This window comes from Opisthorchis viverrini (genome assembly GCF_000715545.1).
Source record: "Opisthorchis viverrini unplaced genomic scaffold opera_v5_107, whole genome shotgun sequence".
Taxonomy (NCBI): Eukaryota; Metazoa; Platyhelminthes; class Trematoda; order Opisthorchiida; family Opisthorchiidae; genus Opisthorchis; species Opisthorchis viverrini.
The window spans coordinates 9485-28743 of record NW_008751763.1 but is presented as its reverse complement, the minus strand read 5'-3'; the positions used below and the strand labels follow the sequence as shown (position 1 = coordinate 28743).

Here is a 19259-nt window from a genome sequence, read left to right as displayed (position 1 = left end):
CCGCAAATCTGGGGGCGGAATACGCCAAGAAGTCACTTAAAATGTTCTCAACATAATCTGTTGCGAGACTTCGACTAAAAAAAGCCCTATCGATGCAGAATGTATGTGGCATGTGCTGATATTGATTGGGAAGGATCCAATTTATTTACTGCTATCAGGAGGTTGGGAATTCTCTCTGCAAAGAAACCAACTAAAAGTTGGTACTATGGGGAGCGACTCGCTACAGAATGGTCTTACTGTATGACGAATGGGTTGTTGGCTTCTCCGATAGAGTTGCGGGTTTTTTAGCAGGAATGAATTTAAAATCTTCATGAAAATAATGAATATCCTGGATAGGGGGACATCAAGTGTTGGGTTTCGAATGATTTTCTGTTTGAATCAATCGGCACTCGTGCATACAAATTTTGTTACTTCTTTGTTGTTTATTGTTTCCGTACGATCTTCTACATGTTCTTGATTGAACATGCGCACACATTGTCAGACGCGTCTCATTTTGTGGCTTACCAATGATATTCTTAATAGGCGAAATGACATAGTATTGTGTAAATAACTGGTTATTTTTGTGCACAACAGTAGTGCTAAAAAAGACATCACAACGCTCCAAAAAGCCCGATGATAATAACGACCGTGCAAAGCACATGAGGGGGGGGGGGAGAACCGACGAGCTAGTACTTGGCCGAACCGAAAAGTACTCCCAGCCCGGCCAGAACTGAGGTGGACGGTTTAATATCTGGTTTGTCACTTATTCGATGTCAATAGTGTTTGGTCATGAAGCTCGTTAACCCGATCGACAGTTTTTATATTAGATCTCGTCCCTTACGACGAACATCTGGGTACAACGCGGGAAAAAATGTAAAAGTGAGGATGGTAAACCGGTAGAGAACTACAAAGCCTTTGTGCCCGCAGGCCATTTTGATCAGTACGGGATAATGTATAAAGTTGAAAAGTGTATAAAAGATGAAACAGAGGAATGTGAGCTACCGTTTTGTCCACCAGATAACAACCATATCGGAACTGTTTACCACAAAACTAGTGCGTCGCCTGAGAGGAGCGATTCCCACGTCCGGCTAAATCAGGGAGGCTTTTATTCTGGAAGAGATTATACGAATCAAGTGTCCAGGTGGCGCCATATTACACCCGTATTAGAGACAGTGACGAAGAAGCAATAGCTTTTATTCTAAATTCCAATGCCCTACAAGACTGCCGCTTTCGCCTGCGCTCTTAAAATTCGCAATCGGTTGGATGATGTCACTTGCGGTCAGCGATTATCCGAGGAGCGGGGCGGGAGTTTAAAAATAAGCCATACCGAATGGGTTATGGATCTTGACATAGATCTCACAGAAATGCGGTGCATCTATGACGGTATCGATGTTTAGAATGGCAGTACTAAGCTTTCCGCCATAATAATGCACTGCAAGCTTAGTCCAGTGTAAATGAAGAGTTCATTAATCAAGTTAATTCCTTCAAGTGCTTGGACTCTACTATCCGCTGATATGGTCAAACACGACTACGAATGGTTGTTAGCATCGAAAATCCTGGGAGGGCCTCCCATTTAACCGTATGCCGCCCCGTGGAGACGGGCAGAAATAAGCCTTCAAACGATGCTCCGTGGGTGTACAACGTGACCATCCGATCCATACTGACACACGGGAGACCTAGCTCATATGAGTCGTCGATTTCCCCACACTCGAAACATTCGACCACCGGCCTCTGTAAGTGCTGTAAATATGAGTGCTTAATGGCGTTGCCAGAGAACACTGTTATGCTGTTCTATACCTTACCGATTTGGTCCAACGGGATCGATAACAGCCACTGGGTCTGGCCCGTCAAGCAATAAAGAAAAAACGGATGAGGACGGGTGCAGACATTATAAGCACCTGTGATCTGGAGTATTCAGTATTCAGGCCAACTGGCTCTTTTTTTTTGAAGAAATTTACCGAAAATTAGAGTGAAATAAAGAAAAAGCAAGGATCGCCAATTCTCACCTTTTATCATACTTCAAGATTTTATCCACAGCTTCAGTTATGTTCAGATACGTCTCTGTGATGGATGGAAGAGACGGTCGCTCTGGAAGCGGAATACCGGCATGGTTGAACTCCTTCTCAATTCGCCTGATATCGTTTAAAGTACGCTCGAACATTATTAGGTTGTGTTGTTCCTCTCGGAGTAAATGGTAAGCCACATGAAGCACCTGGGGATAGGACATTTTTTCGATGGAAGTTGGCGTATTGCATGGATAAAGATAGCGTAAATCATCTTCTGAGAAACTGCAGCGGATAAGCTCATAGATGACAGCCAATTCACGCCTTCGATTACGCTCTTGTTCGTTGTGTTCATCTCTGGCTCGCCTATCCGCACGACCAACGGGCAAGGAACCCCCGTGCGTATCAGCCGTCGGAGAAGAATTACCTAGGGGAGCGGTAGCAACTGCAGCAGCCTCGACGGATCCGTGAGGTTTATGGACGGGTGCAAAACGCTTGTTAACGGAAAAGAGGTGTTCATCCTCCGAGAGTACGCAATCATCGGCTAATGGACTTGCTCGTAAATACGGATTCCCATAGGAGCGTCTCCGGTCCAAACGTGGAAACCGTTGCTTACGATGTCGAGAAGCGGAAGGGCGGGAACACATTGAGGTCGAAACAAGCAATTTACAACTTGGCTAAAAATAGAATAAACAGTGCACTATCTCAATGGGACATGCAGTTCAGTTACGATGTCGAGAAGCGGAAGGGCGGGAACACATTGAGGTCGAAACAAGCAATTTACAACTTGGCTAAAAAATAGAATAAACAGTGCACTATCTCAATGGGACATAAATGCAGTTCAGTGGTGCTTAGGGTACGGGGTTAGATTCCATTTCAATTCTACCAATCACCGACGACCTGGCGCAATTCGAGCGACCCCACTGTGGTCGACGATACCAGACAATGGAATATTTGGTTCTGCACCTCCCCTAACTTTCTCGAGAGGGTTCACTCTTCCGACCCGTGCGCACAGAGGACTTCTTCTACCTTAGTCAGTTTTGAAGTATTTGAGCTAATCGTCCAGTGCTCCGCCTACGAAACGTCCAAAAAATTGTATGAAGAGCTTATAGTTTAGTTTATGGCGAGATAGTCGTTCGCCACCCGCTAGCAAACTGAAATTAAAATGCTGGATAGACTGTCGGTCAGTTAGTCTAGGAACTGATATTTCTAGCCAAAGATGGTAATTTTTAAGAAGTAGCTGTTGAACAAATGAAGCCTCATGGTGCAGTCTTCTGAAACTCACGAGACATACGACTTCGACATGGTATACAACAGTGAGAAGTTCCTTAAACTGTTTTTCCTTAAATTCACCGAACAGCCATTGTCATGATGAAACTTGGTTCCTCTGTGACGTGCCTTGCTTATAGGTTAAAACCTACTAATTTCTTGAACAGCACAGTACAGTACATGAACTGTAAAGTGGGCGGACAAAAAACGTGCATAAAAAAGACCATGACAACCACCGGTCTTCCAAGCTACATCGATTTCAATTCAGAAATGGCAACAGTTCAGTCTGCCGGCTACAAACCCTGCATCAAGGATACGTTGGTCCCATGTGCTACAAATTCGATCATCAGAAAGTAGGGCAGTGTAGGACTACAGTCAAGCATTGAAGGCAAAGGTATGTTCAGTTAATTCGTGAGACTGGACATCTATATATTGAAGGCAATAGATCGGAAGCGCCAACACCACTGACTGAATCGCTGGGTCATGTTTGTCAGTGTCAATAAAGACTAAGTTGTCTCAAGGTCCGCATCCTGGAAGGCAACAGCTGTCGACCCGACTCAGTTAACTGGTTGGTGTTTTCATGCTTCTCTGCCAGTTTATACACTGTCTACCTCTCGGTCGCTTCAACTCAGCACGGGGCTGGGCGAAAAGAGCTCTGTGAGACAGACAGTGGAGTACATGGGCTAACCAATGTAACCTGTAAACTGTCTATCATGAGAGAATTCGTTCTTCCTAAAAACACCTGGCCACCTCAGCATCGCTAACCCGACGTTCCCACCAGACCCGACCAATGCTTCGGACACCGGTAGTCAAACATTGACAACTTTCGAGTCGCCTGCGCATAGAGGCCACGTTCTTGATCCATGAAGCAGTATGGATTACACTGCCGCGGATTAAAATCTTCCCCTGATAAAAACGGACGTCACATCGGCACCACAGGTGCCGGAGGTTGGCAAAAGCTGCCCTGGCCTTTTCGATCCTAGAAATAATCTCATCTCCAGCCAGTCCATCGGAACTTATACAGCTGCCCACGTAAACAAATTCATCCACCATGTCGACTGGCTCACCTGAAAGCATGAGGTACGGGTTTGATACCACCCCGTCTTGTAGCAGTATTTTACACTTTGCAAGTGTGGAGCGTATGCTAAACCGTGCGGCAGAGTTATTTAGATTATTTAGGAAGGAGTTTAACCAAGCAGAGCAATTTCGTCTACATATTCAATGCCCGTGAGGGAATGTCCAGGGAGTATTTCGACTCCCGACGTTTCAGAGGCAGACATATAAATCTAAAGCAGCATATTATTAACGAACTTGAAGAGAAAGTGGAAAATATGACAGCCCTGTCTTACATCACCAGACTTGGTGAACTTAGGCGAGAGCTCCCCGTATACTCGTACGCGCCCACAGGAGTTCGCATACAGTGCCCACATAAGGAAGAGAAGTTTGAAAAGGACACCTTTGATCGACAGACACTGTCAAAGTTGCTGACAATCGGCAGAATCAAAAGCAGCTTTCAAATAGAGAAAAACGACCAACGTGGGACGTCTGAAGGAGTGGTGCTGTTCAAGAATTCATCTCAAGGTAAAGATATGATCGATGCATCCTCGACCTAAACGAAACCCAGCTTGATTCTCACGCATCTGTCCATCAACCTGCACAAAATAATATGACGGATACCAGGCTGATACCACGATGGTCTTTATATGACGTTCTTGCTCCCTTGTTGAGAACTGGGATGACGGTCGAGGAGCTGCATTCGGCTGGTATTGTTCCAAATCTTCTGCGGTACGGTTGTCGGACAGTTCACCAGGACATTGTCACCTCCTTTGAAGAGCGCGGGGTGTAGATCATCCAAACTAGGTGCCTTGACGCGCTTCAGGATTGAAATTTCATGCTGGATTTCGGTTGTTGATGGTGAGTTGGTGTCAGTGTTCCATTCGGAGCCGCTTGGTTCTTCCAGCGGTTGTGTTGAAGGAGACTAGGTGAACTGTTCTTGGAAGTGCTGAACCCACCGTTCAAGACGGCGATTGAAGGTGAATTGCCGTTCCGTCCTTTTTGCATATTTTCTCACTGACATCTACCTTCTTTTGACCCGTTGATCGAATGAGTTAAAACAGGGCGCGGCTGTTGCCTGCAGCTGAAGCTTTCTCCATCTCCTGGGCCTTTGAAATCCACTAGCGTTCTCCGTCATTCTTTAAGCTCCTGATTATCCAGCGTTTGAGAGATCTGTGTGCGCTATCTAGTCGCGAGTTGCTGGTGTGGCCTTTCTGGCAGCAATAAGATCTGCTGATCTCGAAGATATCCAGTGTTCACTGAGTCGAATCAGATGGGCTGGTCAAAGAGTTCTGAAAGCTGACAGCATTGCTCCTTTAATTCGCCTCCATTCATGCTCCAAGCAATCTTCGTCGTCATGAATGTGCGTCTACAGTAGCTTTCTAGGCAGATCAGCTCGATCTTCTTCAGCTACTGGAACTTGTCGAAGTTGATGAACGGAGTTGCACTCTTTCGGTATGCGTAGTGTTGGTGGAAAGCGAAGTGCTAAGCAGGCCCGCAAGATGGCGTGTTTAGAGTCAAGTTGCGCACCCCATAAGGAACGACAGTCCTTAACTGAGACTCTCCATCGGTAATTGATAGCCATATGGTCCAGATGAGTCCACGACTGTCTTGTGGAAGATGGCCTCCAAGTAACTCCGCGTGTGCGTTTGTGTTGGATGTTTGTACTGTCCAGCAACAGACGATGATCTGCACACCGATGAAGTCGCTCTCCTTTATCTGTACACTTAGCATAGACTCCAAATAAACCATCTAACTGTGCTTCTTCCGGACTTATCGTCAAACCTGGGTACTCATGTTACCCGCCAAGATTACTATATCCGTCCTTCTTGTTGACCGAAGCAGTCGTGGCATATCTTGATAAAACTCGCCCTTCTCAGTCTCAGAACCGCTATCTGTTGGGGCGTATGCTGGTACGATAAACAAACATGATTTGCCGCATCGACCTGCATTAGTTTAATCGAGCCAGAAGACCGCACAGCGAAAAAGCGACTGTTTATTGGGATACAGTCCAGTAAGGAGGCTTCAGCCTTTGGATTGAGTGGAACTCCCACACCGTAGATACTACGAGTCATTCCATCAGGACCACCGGGTGCCAGAAGAGTGAAATGTGGAACATCTGGGCTCGTCCTAAGTGGCTTGGGGAGCATGACTAAAGTGGGGTCTTGTATGCGTGTTTCGGAGACACAATATACATTGACAGAGAGGAGAAGTAAGGTTTCAGCAAGGAATACATGTTGCCTAGTTTGGCATAGAATACGGACATTAAAGGCTACAACAGGGATCTGATCTTTGTGGGTTAGTAAGTGATTATTTTGGTCTATTTTTGTGTTTTTTTAGATAAGTAGCTAGGCGGTAGGCAGATGGGTTGATTGAACTATTGTACGATGGGTTGGGAGGGAATGAGAGGGAAGGCCAGTGAGAGAACAGCTGCAAGGGCAACTGATACTTTGCGGGTGTTCAGGCCAAGGGAGTTTAGTTGAGGTACCCCACATTGAGCTTTTGACTCAAAAACCTGAGCCACAAGGTACTGGGAGGATGTAGGGTTATGTTCGGAGACCCTGCGCCTAGCTTCTGACCAAAGAGTCTGGGCCGCGAGATACCGGTTGTTAGAGGTTTTTCGGAGGACCCTTCCCGACCTACTTGGCTGTAGGGGACCGGCCTCACCCGAGGTCGCAGTGAGAAGGGCATTACCTAATGCGGCTGCGCATAGCATGTGCCTTTTGAAGAGCACCAGACTCTTTGATTTTAAAGTTATTTTGACCGCATTGAATGGTGCGCCGGTGGTCACGATCAACCTTTGGGCGATCGGAGTGTGCGGCTTTTGGGCCCGAACTTTTCTAACACGTCCTTCCTCAAGAAAAAGCAGCATCGCTGCTTCCATAAGTATGGACATGCTGGTCGTCTTGGGGAAACGCCTTACTGGCTTCACACTCCAATTGCAAAGGAAAGTACAATTTTACCTCCAGACGGCCTCATATACGATTACTCGCAGTATGGGGACTCGCTGTTCTTCGTCGGGCTGCTCCCCGTCGGCCTTCCTGGCATGGTTGAACCTACACGAACTGAGTTCCAACCAGTATAGCCCACAGAATCATTGCAGCGCAGAAGCCCGACCACCACGACAAGGTGACAGCTTTGGGTAGGGTCTTAACTGGCTAGAGTGGAACACACATGGAGCTTGTAAGCCTGCTTCGTGTCCGGACATAACACGCTACCCATAGTATTGTAGGAAAATACTCGGCGATCCGGGCCCGGTTTCGCTCTTCTGTGGCTCATCAGATAGCGCAATCTCCGCCCTTAACCCAACCTTATGTCTTACTTGAACGCACACGAAACGAAATATGCTCACTTGCAAACTGACTTGGTTTTAACGAGAGAGTATTGAACTTGCATTATTTGAACGGAATTGTTGTTGTTTACCAGTTATCTGTTCACAGAACTTACTCTAAACGAAATATTCGAGGTGACCGTTTGCTTCGGCGTGCATTTTGTATCTTAAAGATGCAAAGTGTTCAGGATTACAAGTTGTTTTGTGTTCCTCTAAAAATTCAGAACGAAGAGCCTGAGTGTCAATCGGTTCATGTGTTAAGGCATTTGCATAAGCCGCGATTGTACTATAATATATGAAGTTAATGCGTGAATATGGTTCGGTATTGAAATCTTTAGAGCCGGATTTCGCCGAAACTAACTTCCGAATATACAATGCAACTGTAATAACGGTTTTACGTTATGACTGTGAGACCCTGTCCCACAGATTCAAGGACCTTGGGCATATCCAAACTTTTAAGAACCTGTGTCTCCGTAGCACAGCAAGAGTTAGCTGGCTGTAGCGAATGCGAAACGAAGTGATGCGTAGGCGGTTACTTGGTGAGTAATACAAACCATTAGAGTAGCGTACCGATCTCACATCGGTGGTTGTGCACTTGTTACACACGCCCAACCAGCGTTTATACCCATAAAGGTGATTGTTGGTGAACGGTTTGCAAGGGACAGGTTACAAATCGGCAACGTGGTGGTCAAATCGGAGGCCCTACTCTTCTGAGTAGTCTGCGTAGTCCAGTACTGGAGCCGGTATTCTATCGATGTTTGAGCAGATCTGATAACCGGTCGCCGTATCTTGGCAACGTGTCCGAAAAATCGCTTGAGCAGATTAATGCCTCCTCATCAGGAGGTGGTCATCTGAAAGAAAAGTATGCAGTTAATAATGCTCTCCTGACAAGCCAGCTCGTCAGGAATGACGATGTTATCCAGCTTTCACTGATCTCGACCGCAACATCCGCGAGTCATCGACCCAAGGCAGCTTGAAATCAAACTTCGAAAACCAACGCTCAGTTCACCTGGCTGCTTTGAGCGTTCACACTCTGAAGCATACTGTATAACGGACTTCTTTGGCTCGCTAAGTGGATTCATTGGACAGAGATTTGTGCTGCGTATCAGAAATAATTACTTAAGACCCGAGCACGGTCGTTAAGCATACCGCCCCATTACTGTCCATGCGATCACGGCTGCGTACTCATGCTGATCCGCAGGCCGTTGCGGCAGCCTGCGCGGGTGGAAAGGCCTTTTTGACTGGGTGCCCTTTTGTATTCACCTCTGTGGTTCCGGCAACCAACGGTAACTCCAAAACTATCAAAGTCAAACTTATGACGCACTGAGCGCCTTACGACGAGCCGGAACCTCAAATACCGTTGAAATGGCTGCAAGTGTGAATGTACAATCAGATAGACTCGGCGCAAATGAGACGCCACTAGGTTAGTTAGTTGGATGGGATACCGTCGAATGAGTCCTGCTTGAAGCACTGTGCGCAGACATGTGCTGAACGCAGACTGTTTTATACAGTAATAACCTCTGAATTTGTTTGGCTACACAGTGCTTCCTGAGCGGAGGGCGGACCCACATTGATACCCTGCCCATTGATGAGTTCTTGATGACGTGAACCAACGACAGTCACCCATATTGAGGCCAGTTCACTAGTCTGTCTGATCCTCCCAACCTTGTGTTTACAGCAGAAGATCATTAAAGGTATACAAAGTGCACTAAAAGACAAAAACGATTCAAGACTCAAATATGTATCGCGTCGCGTGTAAATTGCATGTAACAACATCTTGGAGAACCAGACACTGTCTGGACGAGAAATCGGCAAACGGCATCCAGCTGATACTGGTAAGCTGTGAAGGCCACATAACCGACCAATCCGAGCCCGCCCTAACGCAAGATCGTTTTTCACTGATTCACGGATTGATACACAGGATCGAGGCTTTTACCCAAGTTTAACGGGTCGGTTTTGTCCTTGTCGGTCAGCATGTTGCTTAAGCGGGTGAAACTTACAATTCGAATTTTGTCGCCGGTTAACGAGGGCGCCCATTATCCGCACAGCGCTCTCAGCTGCAAAACTTTTATAAGCGGAGTGGCACTGTGTTTACTGGGCTGCAACAGCGTTTTTAAGTGTTTGTTCCAGTCGCTCTTCGTCTTTGCGTAAGGTGTAACGCCTTTTAAGTATAATCCCCGGCGACTTACACGGTCTCTACATGCATGTGATGGGAGTGTTGTTGCAACCGTTAGCATCGGTCGGCTGCAACGAGTTTCGACAAAAGTTTCAGTTGCCATCTTTGGCCGACCGTAGCTGCCGGTAGTAACGAGCCACAAGGTACGTTTTTACTAGGTTTGGGAATAACAACAGTTGAAACATGAGCATTCTGCCTATCCAGGTAGAGCAGAAGGAGAGTCATTGCAGACAGCTTGCAGTATTGCTTGTCTTCCTCTACAGTCCTTAATCACTCAGGGACATTTACGCCCATCGTCCAGTAAACAGAGTGCCACCGGTGGCTAACGGTGGTCAAAGGTGGATAGCTTTGCCACTGATTCCGTTCGTGAATACAAGCCAAACATAACATTTGTTGCATAAAAGCCTTCTGAAAACAAACGTAACAGGATATTCTGAATACNACGTCTTTCGTACGTCCTTAGTAGACAACTTGGTTGGCGTACTCCAGGATCGGTCTGACGTAGGCCCCATAGAGTATTTGGAAGTCCATGCGAGTAATACGGGAGAAGGTACGTCGGATCATCCGTAAAACGGCGAATGCCTTTTGGGCCGATTTCTCATGGTGTAATGCGAAGGACAAGTTTGAGGAGACCCAGATGCCCAAATCTTTTTTGGCATCTATCTTCATGATGTTTTCTGGTCCCTTTTCACCATGCATAACAAAGGCATTCGCTGAATCCCCTCCAAACGACACATGGACGCACTTTTCATCATTCAGAGGAAGGTGCCAGTCCAACGACCACTGCTTGGCAGCGTCTACATTCATTTGGAGGGCACTGGCATTGGAACTCCCGGATTTCAAGTCGTCCGCAAAAAGTAGACATGGACTAGCAAGAACGTCTGGGAGGTCGTTGACGTAGATCAGAACCAGGAGTGGTCCCAAGACGGAGCCTTGAGGAACTCCAATGTAGACCGGCGCTGGAGAGGAGTAGGTCGAGCCTATTCTCACTCGGAATGATCTGTCTGATGGGAAGGCCTTGGTCCAGCGAAGGATTTTCCCTTGAATCCCGTAAGACTGGAGTTCGTGGAGCAACGGGACGTGTGGGGCCCTATCAAATGCTTTTGAGAAGTCGAAAAATATGGCATCCGATATGAGTCCTTCATCCTTGGCTTGGGTTAAGGTGTCCATAAACACGCGCATGTTTGTCCTCCACCGTGAAGACCAAGTCGTAGTTTCGCATTGGCAAGAGTGGATGTGACGAGGACGCTGTGGCTGAGTATAGACACGTATAGTGTTCTCTGTGAACCTCAGATACTATTGGGCCACTATTGGGTCATTTGTCGGTTCTCCGATTCTGTCCCTCAAGGAGAACGCGGAGGAGTCCCTTGGCCGCAAAGTGCTTCTAGCTGCGAAACCTTTGGAAACAGAATGGAACCTTTTGAATCAGAATGTTGAATTTTGTTCAATATATGCTCAAGCCAAAAACTAATTTAATTGACACTCAAATTTTTGCAGGTCACCCAGTTTCATTGTACATGGAAGAAATCATACCTCTGAGGGAAAATTCTGGTGAAATAGTCTCCTAGCATCATTGAGGCCGCTGGATGCCTATAGGAGGACCACAAGTTTGGACTGGCATTCAGAACTCAATTTTCTGGTTGTTTTAATCCATCAGGGATACGTCGTAACTTTCGAAAATTGAGCTCCATTGTGGGAGTACTGAGAGTTGTCAGCAGAACGAGCCACCTCTGGTTTCGTCCTTCACAACGCTCAATTGTGCGGGAGTATGCGGTTTTCGCGTATGACCGCATACAGTTTATCCTTATTGTGTTCCACTGATTATCCTGTCATTACCATCCCTTGTTAAAGGTTGCTGGGCAGCTTTGTTTCATTTCGGCTCGGCACCGGTTTTTTGATCGTGGCCCCGGAAAATTTTCGGACAGCCGGCTATGTCCCTAAAAATGGTTCCATTTTGAGCCGGTCATCATTAGTGAAAACCTGCGCACAAGATTTTAGTCTGCTTTTAAGTTTCTAGGCTCACGGCCGAACAGTATATAGAAAGGGCGACCACATTGTCCCCGTTATACCCAAGGAGAATGTCATTTATCACCAGAACGCTGCATCCCATTAGTATTACTACACGAAGCAAGTAGGAATGGCATTTGGCTACTTGCTTTCCAGCGTGTATGGCAACAGGCAAAGTCCAAGCATCCCAATGAACGAATTAAGCATGCGCTGATTTAAATTGTCTGCCAGGCCCGGTGCGCTGGAACTATACTCAGGAGTCTCTGGGATCGTTAAATTCCGCGCCAAGCTCCAGACTCTTAGATCCGACGTTGTTCAGAGATTTTTGTACACAAGTATGCTTGTTTGGTGCCTCTGGCTGCCAGGTGATGGTAAATCGAAAATGTATCTCTATGAGACCTCGTTAGCCCGCTTACAAGTTGCACCGAACATCCAGGAGGGAAGTGTATTTAGCGGCAATCTGAAGAGGCTTATTTTGACGAGCGATTGCACCGCGAAATCGGCAAGAACCTGTATAATTTCGCGAGGTTAGTATGGCCTTTTAAACAGCGATCGCTTGTTTTCTGTTCGCACTGAACCAAAAACTTTCCGCGATCAACCTGACCAACTAGATGTACGCAAGATGTTCACGTCTAGCCGTCTCGGGTTCGTGGTCTTGGTCACCATGGGCATGAGGGGTGACTGCACTGACTGGCCACTTTCGACGGAGTGCTGCTGAAGTTTTTATTTCCACATTCACGGAAGGATCTTTCGCGGTTGACCTCCACACCCTTGCCTCATTGTATAAACGCACTAAAGAAAACTTCTATGTTGGTGACCGTTGGACTGTCTCAGTCTCCGATATCCGAGTCAGCTTTTGTACTTGATTTGTCGGTGAACTTCGCCTCGTGTCCACCCTCCCTCGACCCACCCAGCTCCAAGGCTATGACACTTGCGTGGAGGTCACCATGACGTCAATTCAATATATTTTAGACGTACTGGCTTTGCGGGATTTTTCTCGTTGAGAATCTCCATTGGTGGTAGTCAGTGAGTTAGCCACGTTTTACCTTATCTCTAATCTGTGACCTTGGCCAACTGGATCAGTATTCTTTCAAAATCTAAAGTGTCCACTGCCGATATTTATTGGCAAAATATAATGATAATTTGATCGTAGGGTAAATGGCAGCGCCTAGGTTGTGCTTCGCTTTCACCATTGAACCGATGTGGCCTGGTTTCTTCACGTCAACATGGCGATCCTTGACTATATGCTTGATTTTCAGAAATGCTTTTTGAATTGGTCCTCCGCACGGCAGTTGGATAAGTGAGTGCAGCATATTACACGAGGTTCCATCCACTCCCCTTTCGTTTTAATCTTTTGGCGTGCAAAGTTGTGTTCTGTTTTTATACGAGAAGCACCGCAGAATTATCTCGCCGGTTTACAAAACGGACCCAGATAATCATTCTGGAATTTCTGATGCCCTGCTCCTCCACTGATGTCCTGGCCGTCTGGACTGCAGTACCAGAGAACTGGGTTGCCCTCCTTTTAGTCCGATTGCACGACATAATGCGCCATTAGTGCACTTTGAGAAGAACATTTGTCATCTGCCTTTACAGGTGCCGTCGCTCTCTTTGTGCTTGCGTTATCCAGAGATAAATTGTCCTCGAGTGACCCCAGTGGGTTATAAGATTAACATTGATATTCCACCTAATATTGTAGACTTGTTTTCGCCGTCGAAAGGTACCTTGTCACTTGGAAAAGGCGTACCATAGTATGGGCTTCTGGCGCAGAAAAGTGGGTCCGGGAGTAGATACTTTTTATCTGGTCATCCAGCATAACTCTGCAGTGAAATATCAAACACCCGCGCATGCGTGATGTCAATATCCACCTTTTGCATTCGACAGACATAAGTTTAGTTTTGTTGGTTTGTTATGATTTCCTGGAGGTCCCCGTGAGGATTGACCTTAATCTGGCCCACGTTAGTAAACTCCTGGATACATTGCGGAACAAAGGTGCAACCTAATTGAATTTCTCAACTACAGTAGGTACAACTAGTATAAATCCAAACGGTGCGTGTTAGCTCAATGATTTGTTATAAGTAAAACAATCCGTCAGTAAATTTGCAAGAGCTAAGAGCGAACCTACATTTCAACGAAACTTGATGCTCGACACTAGGCAATTTAAAACACTGTTGAGGACCCACATTAGTGTGCTGAAAATCGCTTGTCGGTTGCTACAGAAGTGAGTATCGGAAGTGATTCATTTTGTATTTTGAGAGGCCAAATATAGGCTACCAAATTCAGTGCCACGGTAATCCCCTGTTTTTTCGAGGTTACTTGCCAGTGTAAAACAGCCACGGAGGCGCAACGAATTAGTCATTGAAATGCATTAAAATTGTCAGCAAGAAACCAGAACACCCATTACTATGACCGCACGGACTATCGATCATATAAAACCGCTTTTGTCAAAAACAGCCTACTGACATCGCTAACGAGACTCCCTTCAAAGACGCTGAGTTAATTGGCATTTATATAACGCTTGCTTATGATGGTCGTCGTCACTTCGATGAACCGCAATATTCGTGACAAACGAATATATGTAGACGGAACATCCAATACGCAGCGGAATAATGCAGTGATAACAATTACAGTATAAGAAGCATTTTGCGCACCAACATAGGGATAAATTTGTGCAAATTTAGGTACGTGATCAGACAACAAGTGCGCAAAGATTTTATTATCCCAAACAAACGCCGTGAACTTTATTCTTCAGCGGGTATGGCACTGAGAAGAGCTACCGCCTTGATCGACTTATAGGAACGCGATCGTGCTCCGTAAGCGCAAACCTACAGGACTAATTATGATAGTTCCTTGGGTTGACATAAACTCTTCTAAGAGCAATCCGGGCGCACTCATCTCTCCAGCCTATTTGTCGCGGTTTCATTCTACAAAATCACTGGCTTATATCCCGCCTAAATATTTTTCAAAGCTGAACTAGCTTGGAGCTTGTATACAAAAGCTGAAAAGAAGCATAATACCCGGTGAGTATAATAGCTATTTTGTGTTTTCCCTTGTTTCACCAAAGCATATACAACAAGCAAATTTCATAAGCTAAAAGATCACAGTCCATGCATGGTGACCGGAGTTTTGGCTCTGCCCAAGAACCCCTCCCAATAGTGTACCTACAGAATATCTTGTTTTCCAGAAACCTAATGATTTTATGTGGCACAGCGCAGCGGCAATTATTTTCCATGGCTGAATGGTGACAATAGATTTTATCTGGTCTGAAGACCAGCCGGAATGATGGAATTTAAAAGTACACCTCTGCTTGAACTCGAAGGCGGAACAAAATGAAGAATAACAGGTGAATGCTCAACTCTGCATTTGGCGAAATATTACTCCTAACAACATAAACGCCGGTCTATATTGTACATTAGAGTTCTATTTTCCTCAAGTCATCAGCAAACGCCAAACCGAATATTGGTCATTGGTTCACCCCATTTGTTGGGTAAGTTTGTCGCGAACGTCTCTTCATAACTCGAGGAAACATATCAGCTTATCGTTAGAGTGCATATTAAGGCAAGCGACGGGTCAGTTGTTGTGCTCGCTCAGCGTGCATTTTTGTTTTATTCCTTTTGCCCGTCTGGAAACTTCTGTTTCGTCGTGTATTTTTATGTGACTTCAGGCTGCGCTTTGTCAAAAATTCAAGCGACCATCAGGTGGCTGGACGATTTGACTCCGGCTGGGTTACGTCGAACTGCATCTTAGGGTAACACGCTTTTTATACCAAACGTGGATTTCCGGAAGTTAATATAGTTTAAAGTGCCTCACTATAATGAAGGTCCTGTTCCCCGAAGATGCTTTTTGGCAGTGTGTGATTTCCGGAAGTTAATATAGTTTAAAGTGCCTCACTATAATGAAGGTCCTGTTCCCCAAAGATGCTTTTTGGGCAGTGTGTGAATGCCTGTGTGGGTTCTTTATACCGCAACCTACTATACTTTATTGCAGCTAAATGGTGAGGGCTTCTCTTGGTTTTACAAAGGCCTTACTAAAATCTTCATCCAACTGAGTTATTTCTGGGATAAGTATGAAACTTCAGGAAGTGATTTTCATCTTACGAACTATACCTCATTGTTACTCAGCACAAAAGTAATATCAATGTTCACATTTTTATCTGCTGCTTTTAGATCGAGTGCTCCTGGAAAGCGATCTGTGGCCAGCGCAAATCTAGGAAAACAAGAAAGGTCCGTGCGTCTTTGGCGAAAATATGTAACGTAGAGGCTGAGGGTTTCTGCGTCTGTGGTGATAACTTCACTTCCTACAGTGGATGAGGTTGTTGTTAGCTATCAACATGTGCAGCTTTCGCTGAATCAGAACCATAGATTTGATGTTTAAAGGCTTGTCCGAAAGTTGCCCGCTGCAATAAGATGAATTGCACTACCAAGTGCCTTGCAGATTACCTGAGCTATCGCGTGAGGTCTGTCACCCTTGTAGATTACCACACGGTCACCGTGGTTGACACCGCCGTCGAGCTTAAGGGAACGGGGAACTAACTGTCAATGAACCAGGAGTCAGTTGCCAACATCAAGCACACTGAAAGCCTCCTGGTCTATCCTTCCTGACCGGTAAGCCTACACGTCAGTGTCTTCCGGGAGGTACCCGTGGTCGAAGCGGACAGTGAATTGAGGCTATCAATATTTTACCCTGAATTCTCGGTAGGCCAGCTCTACTGGCATAATGGGCAAAGTCAGTGGATGACAGTCACTGCAGTGACTGTGATTGTTTATGTCCCATCATTGTTCAGCGTGTCGACATGCTGACTGAACGCCTCCTTGGGTAGCGAGCATCATGCTTGGAACGAAGGCTGTAGGAACGCACTTATAAGAGGCTCATTGCGTCTGGTAGTCATCTGGTGCCGGGAAGCTGTAAGCAACATAAAAGTGGGTAAGTGTCTCTCAGACGTGTATATGCCTAATGTTTAGTCAAGGATAACTGTCGCTTCGCCGCTCGCTCGATGTGAGCCGAAATTAATTTCGCTAAAACCGCGTGGTTTCGAGGTTGCGAATTTTGCGCGGGGTTAGTCCGATCCGGTTCAACGTTTCGGTGCATGTTGCTCACAGCTTTTTGCCTAGGCTAACTAACCTTTAAGGCCACCGACTTCCATCAATAACCATGCGATCATCAGTTTACGAAATCACGCGTAAAAACTAGCACCACACTCAAGAATACCTTGAATTTCGTCGAACAGGATACAACGATTACGAAATTTCCACTGCGAACTACAACCAAGCATAAACTAGAATACTTCTGGATCCAATATACGACGAACAGAATGAATTTGCTCGCCAAATTTCGGCGCCACGCTGCTTTTGTGAAGCTCACCTTACGGGTAGTATAATAATCGAACATGAATTAATGCAGTATGCAGTGGTGTTGGGAATATGCATTGCTGTGGATAATAGATATTCTCACTTGTGCGTGACGAGTGGGAAAATAATACATCCTCTTGTATTTCTGCATTTGAATCATCAATACCTCACTAACTTCCTTACTGAAGATGTTGAGGCCCTTCAGCTGGAAAAGGTCATAAAACTCAACGGCATTTCAGAAAGTAAGACCAGCTTTTACTGTTCATCATGATAGCCATAAGTGTTGTCGTTTACCTAGCCTATTTATTCTACCTGCTATGCACAGGCCTATGCGCTACGCTAGGGATGAATTATCGACTATGAATGATGGTTTAATCCAGCGACCAACGACGGCCCTTTATACTCATATACGTTGGCCATCTGCCATGCATCCACCAAAAAAACACAACAACCCTTAGTGAGTTATGTGTTTTTATTTATTAGTTGCATTATCAAAAACGTAATTGTTGGTCGTTTTTGTTCTCATTTTTAGGATGCTAACTTTATTCCAAAGTAATTCTGAGAGGAGAAATCCCCTGTCGAATAATCATCTTGGGTGAACTTGCTCAGACGTCTTACTGTCAGAGGCAAATTTACTGCTTGCTCAATTAGTCTCATGTTTGACAATCAAAGTTGCAATGTCAGTCGCCATACGCATCATCGGACGTAATAAAGTAGGAGTTAGAGAGTGGTTTATGCAAGACAGTCACAAGCCAATGCGCTATACGGTTGATTCCTACAATTCACGGGTCTCATGTGTCTTTAAACTTTTGCCCACTGACAGAGCATTAGCGACGGTTTAGTAAGCGTGTGGGCACCTCCTGCTCCTTTGGAGCACTGAAAAAATTCTTCGCTCCACATCTGCTTGCGTCACCTATGCCATGAAGTTTACCAGAAGCAAAAGCTCTGCAATCCTCAATAAAACGTCGAAACATCCCGTTTTCAACCACAGTGACAATGTCACCAACTCGAGGATCCGTTACTGGACACCGCTTATCGGCACCGGTTCTTGCGTTTAAAAACCATATGTTTTGTAGTATTCAAAATCCTGTTAGGGAAAAAAGTTCCCGAATTTCAGACATGCCTAACACACTGAGGAGCGCTCATTATTTTAGGATACCTTTGGGCTCGTTCCCATGTCAGCTATATGGCATCAGGCCTCATCTAACTCGTCATTCATGCCAACACATTGCCAACTATCTCCCCTCCCGAAATCTTGTCCAAAATAAGCAAACAACAGAGTGCATCTCGATACAACCAAACTCTGTTTGGTGATAATATTGACCTAATCGTTAACTGCATTAGTTAATCCTTCCCATCGCCCCAGGAGCAAATATCTTCCAACCCACTCTCAACCATTATACAGGCACAATTTTGCCAATCCTATCTTTCCCCTTTGAGCAATCGTTAGTCCCTGACTTCCTATGACGCATCCGCCTAAAGCCTTCTGACTGCCCACACACATTTTCTCGCTTGTTCAGACTATTTGCCTGCTACAAATCCCTCAACATCCACGAACCCTTTCTGTACTATGTCCTTCACGTCTGCAACCCCTGGCCTTGATGGTCCTAAAGACTATTATTGAGAAATCTCCTGTTACCTGCATATCTTTCCTCCGGAAAAACTCTCAACCCCGGGCTCGATCACATGGGTTCAGACCTTCGTTTTCCCTTATTCACTGCTCCAACTAGTTATGAGTTCACCTCGATTGACCTTGAATACACACTCACCCACTTAAGTTACCACTCGTCTTTTCCCAAGATCCTATTACGCTTAAACGAACTGCGGACAATTTTAAAGACTAATTAACCAGAAAGGTTGAAACGCCATTGAAGCTACCAGTAATTTCGGCAATGTGGACAGAATACTGAGGAGAGAGCTTTCATGGAAGGCCTGTGTCACTGGCTTAAGTTTGCATTCCATATTCTGATTTATTGTAACGCTGTTCACAATGGGATCCAACTGGCAACCTGTATTCATCAGCAGCTTCTTAAGCCGCTTTCTAATTGAGCGTCACCGGACCATCTTCAAAGCAAGACGACGGCTTTCTTATCCCT

At 45.6% G+C, this 19259-nt stretch overlaps 2 protein-coding genes across 2 annotated transcripts in view; one reads left to right on the top strand and one right to left on the bottom strand.

Annotated features, from left to right (window-relative positions):
* T265_05577 (hypothetical protein) overlaps positions 1–2660 on the bottom strand; it is a gene marked incomplete at both ends in the record, with an annotated part of 4263 nt that extends 1603 nt beyond the window's left edge. Inside the window, one exon of the mRNA XM_009170629.1 lies at positions 1986–2660. Coding sequence (XP_009168893.1) covers positions 1986–2629 — 644 coding nt within the window. The remainder of the gene's footprint in view (positions 1–1985) is intronic.
* On the top strand, positions 1188–1376 carry T265_05576 (hypothetical protein; the record flags this gene model as incomplete). Its single annotated transcript, XM_009170628.1, has 1 exon — positions 1188–1376. One exon carries the CDS (start codon positions 1188–1190, stop codon positions 1374–1376), a length of 189 nt encoding a protein of 62 aa, XP_009168892.1.
* Positions 2661–19259: the final 16599 nt, after the last annotated feature.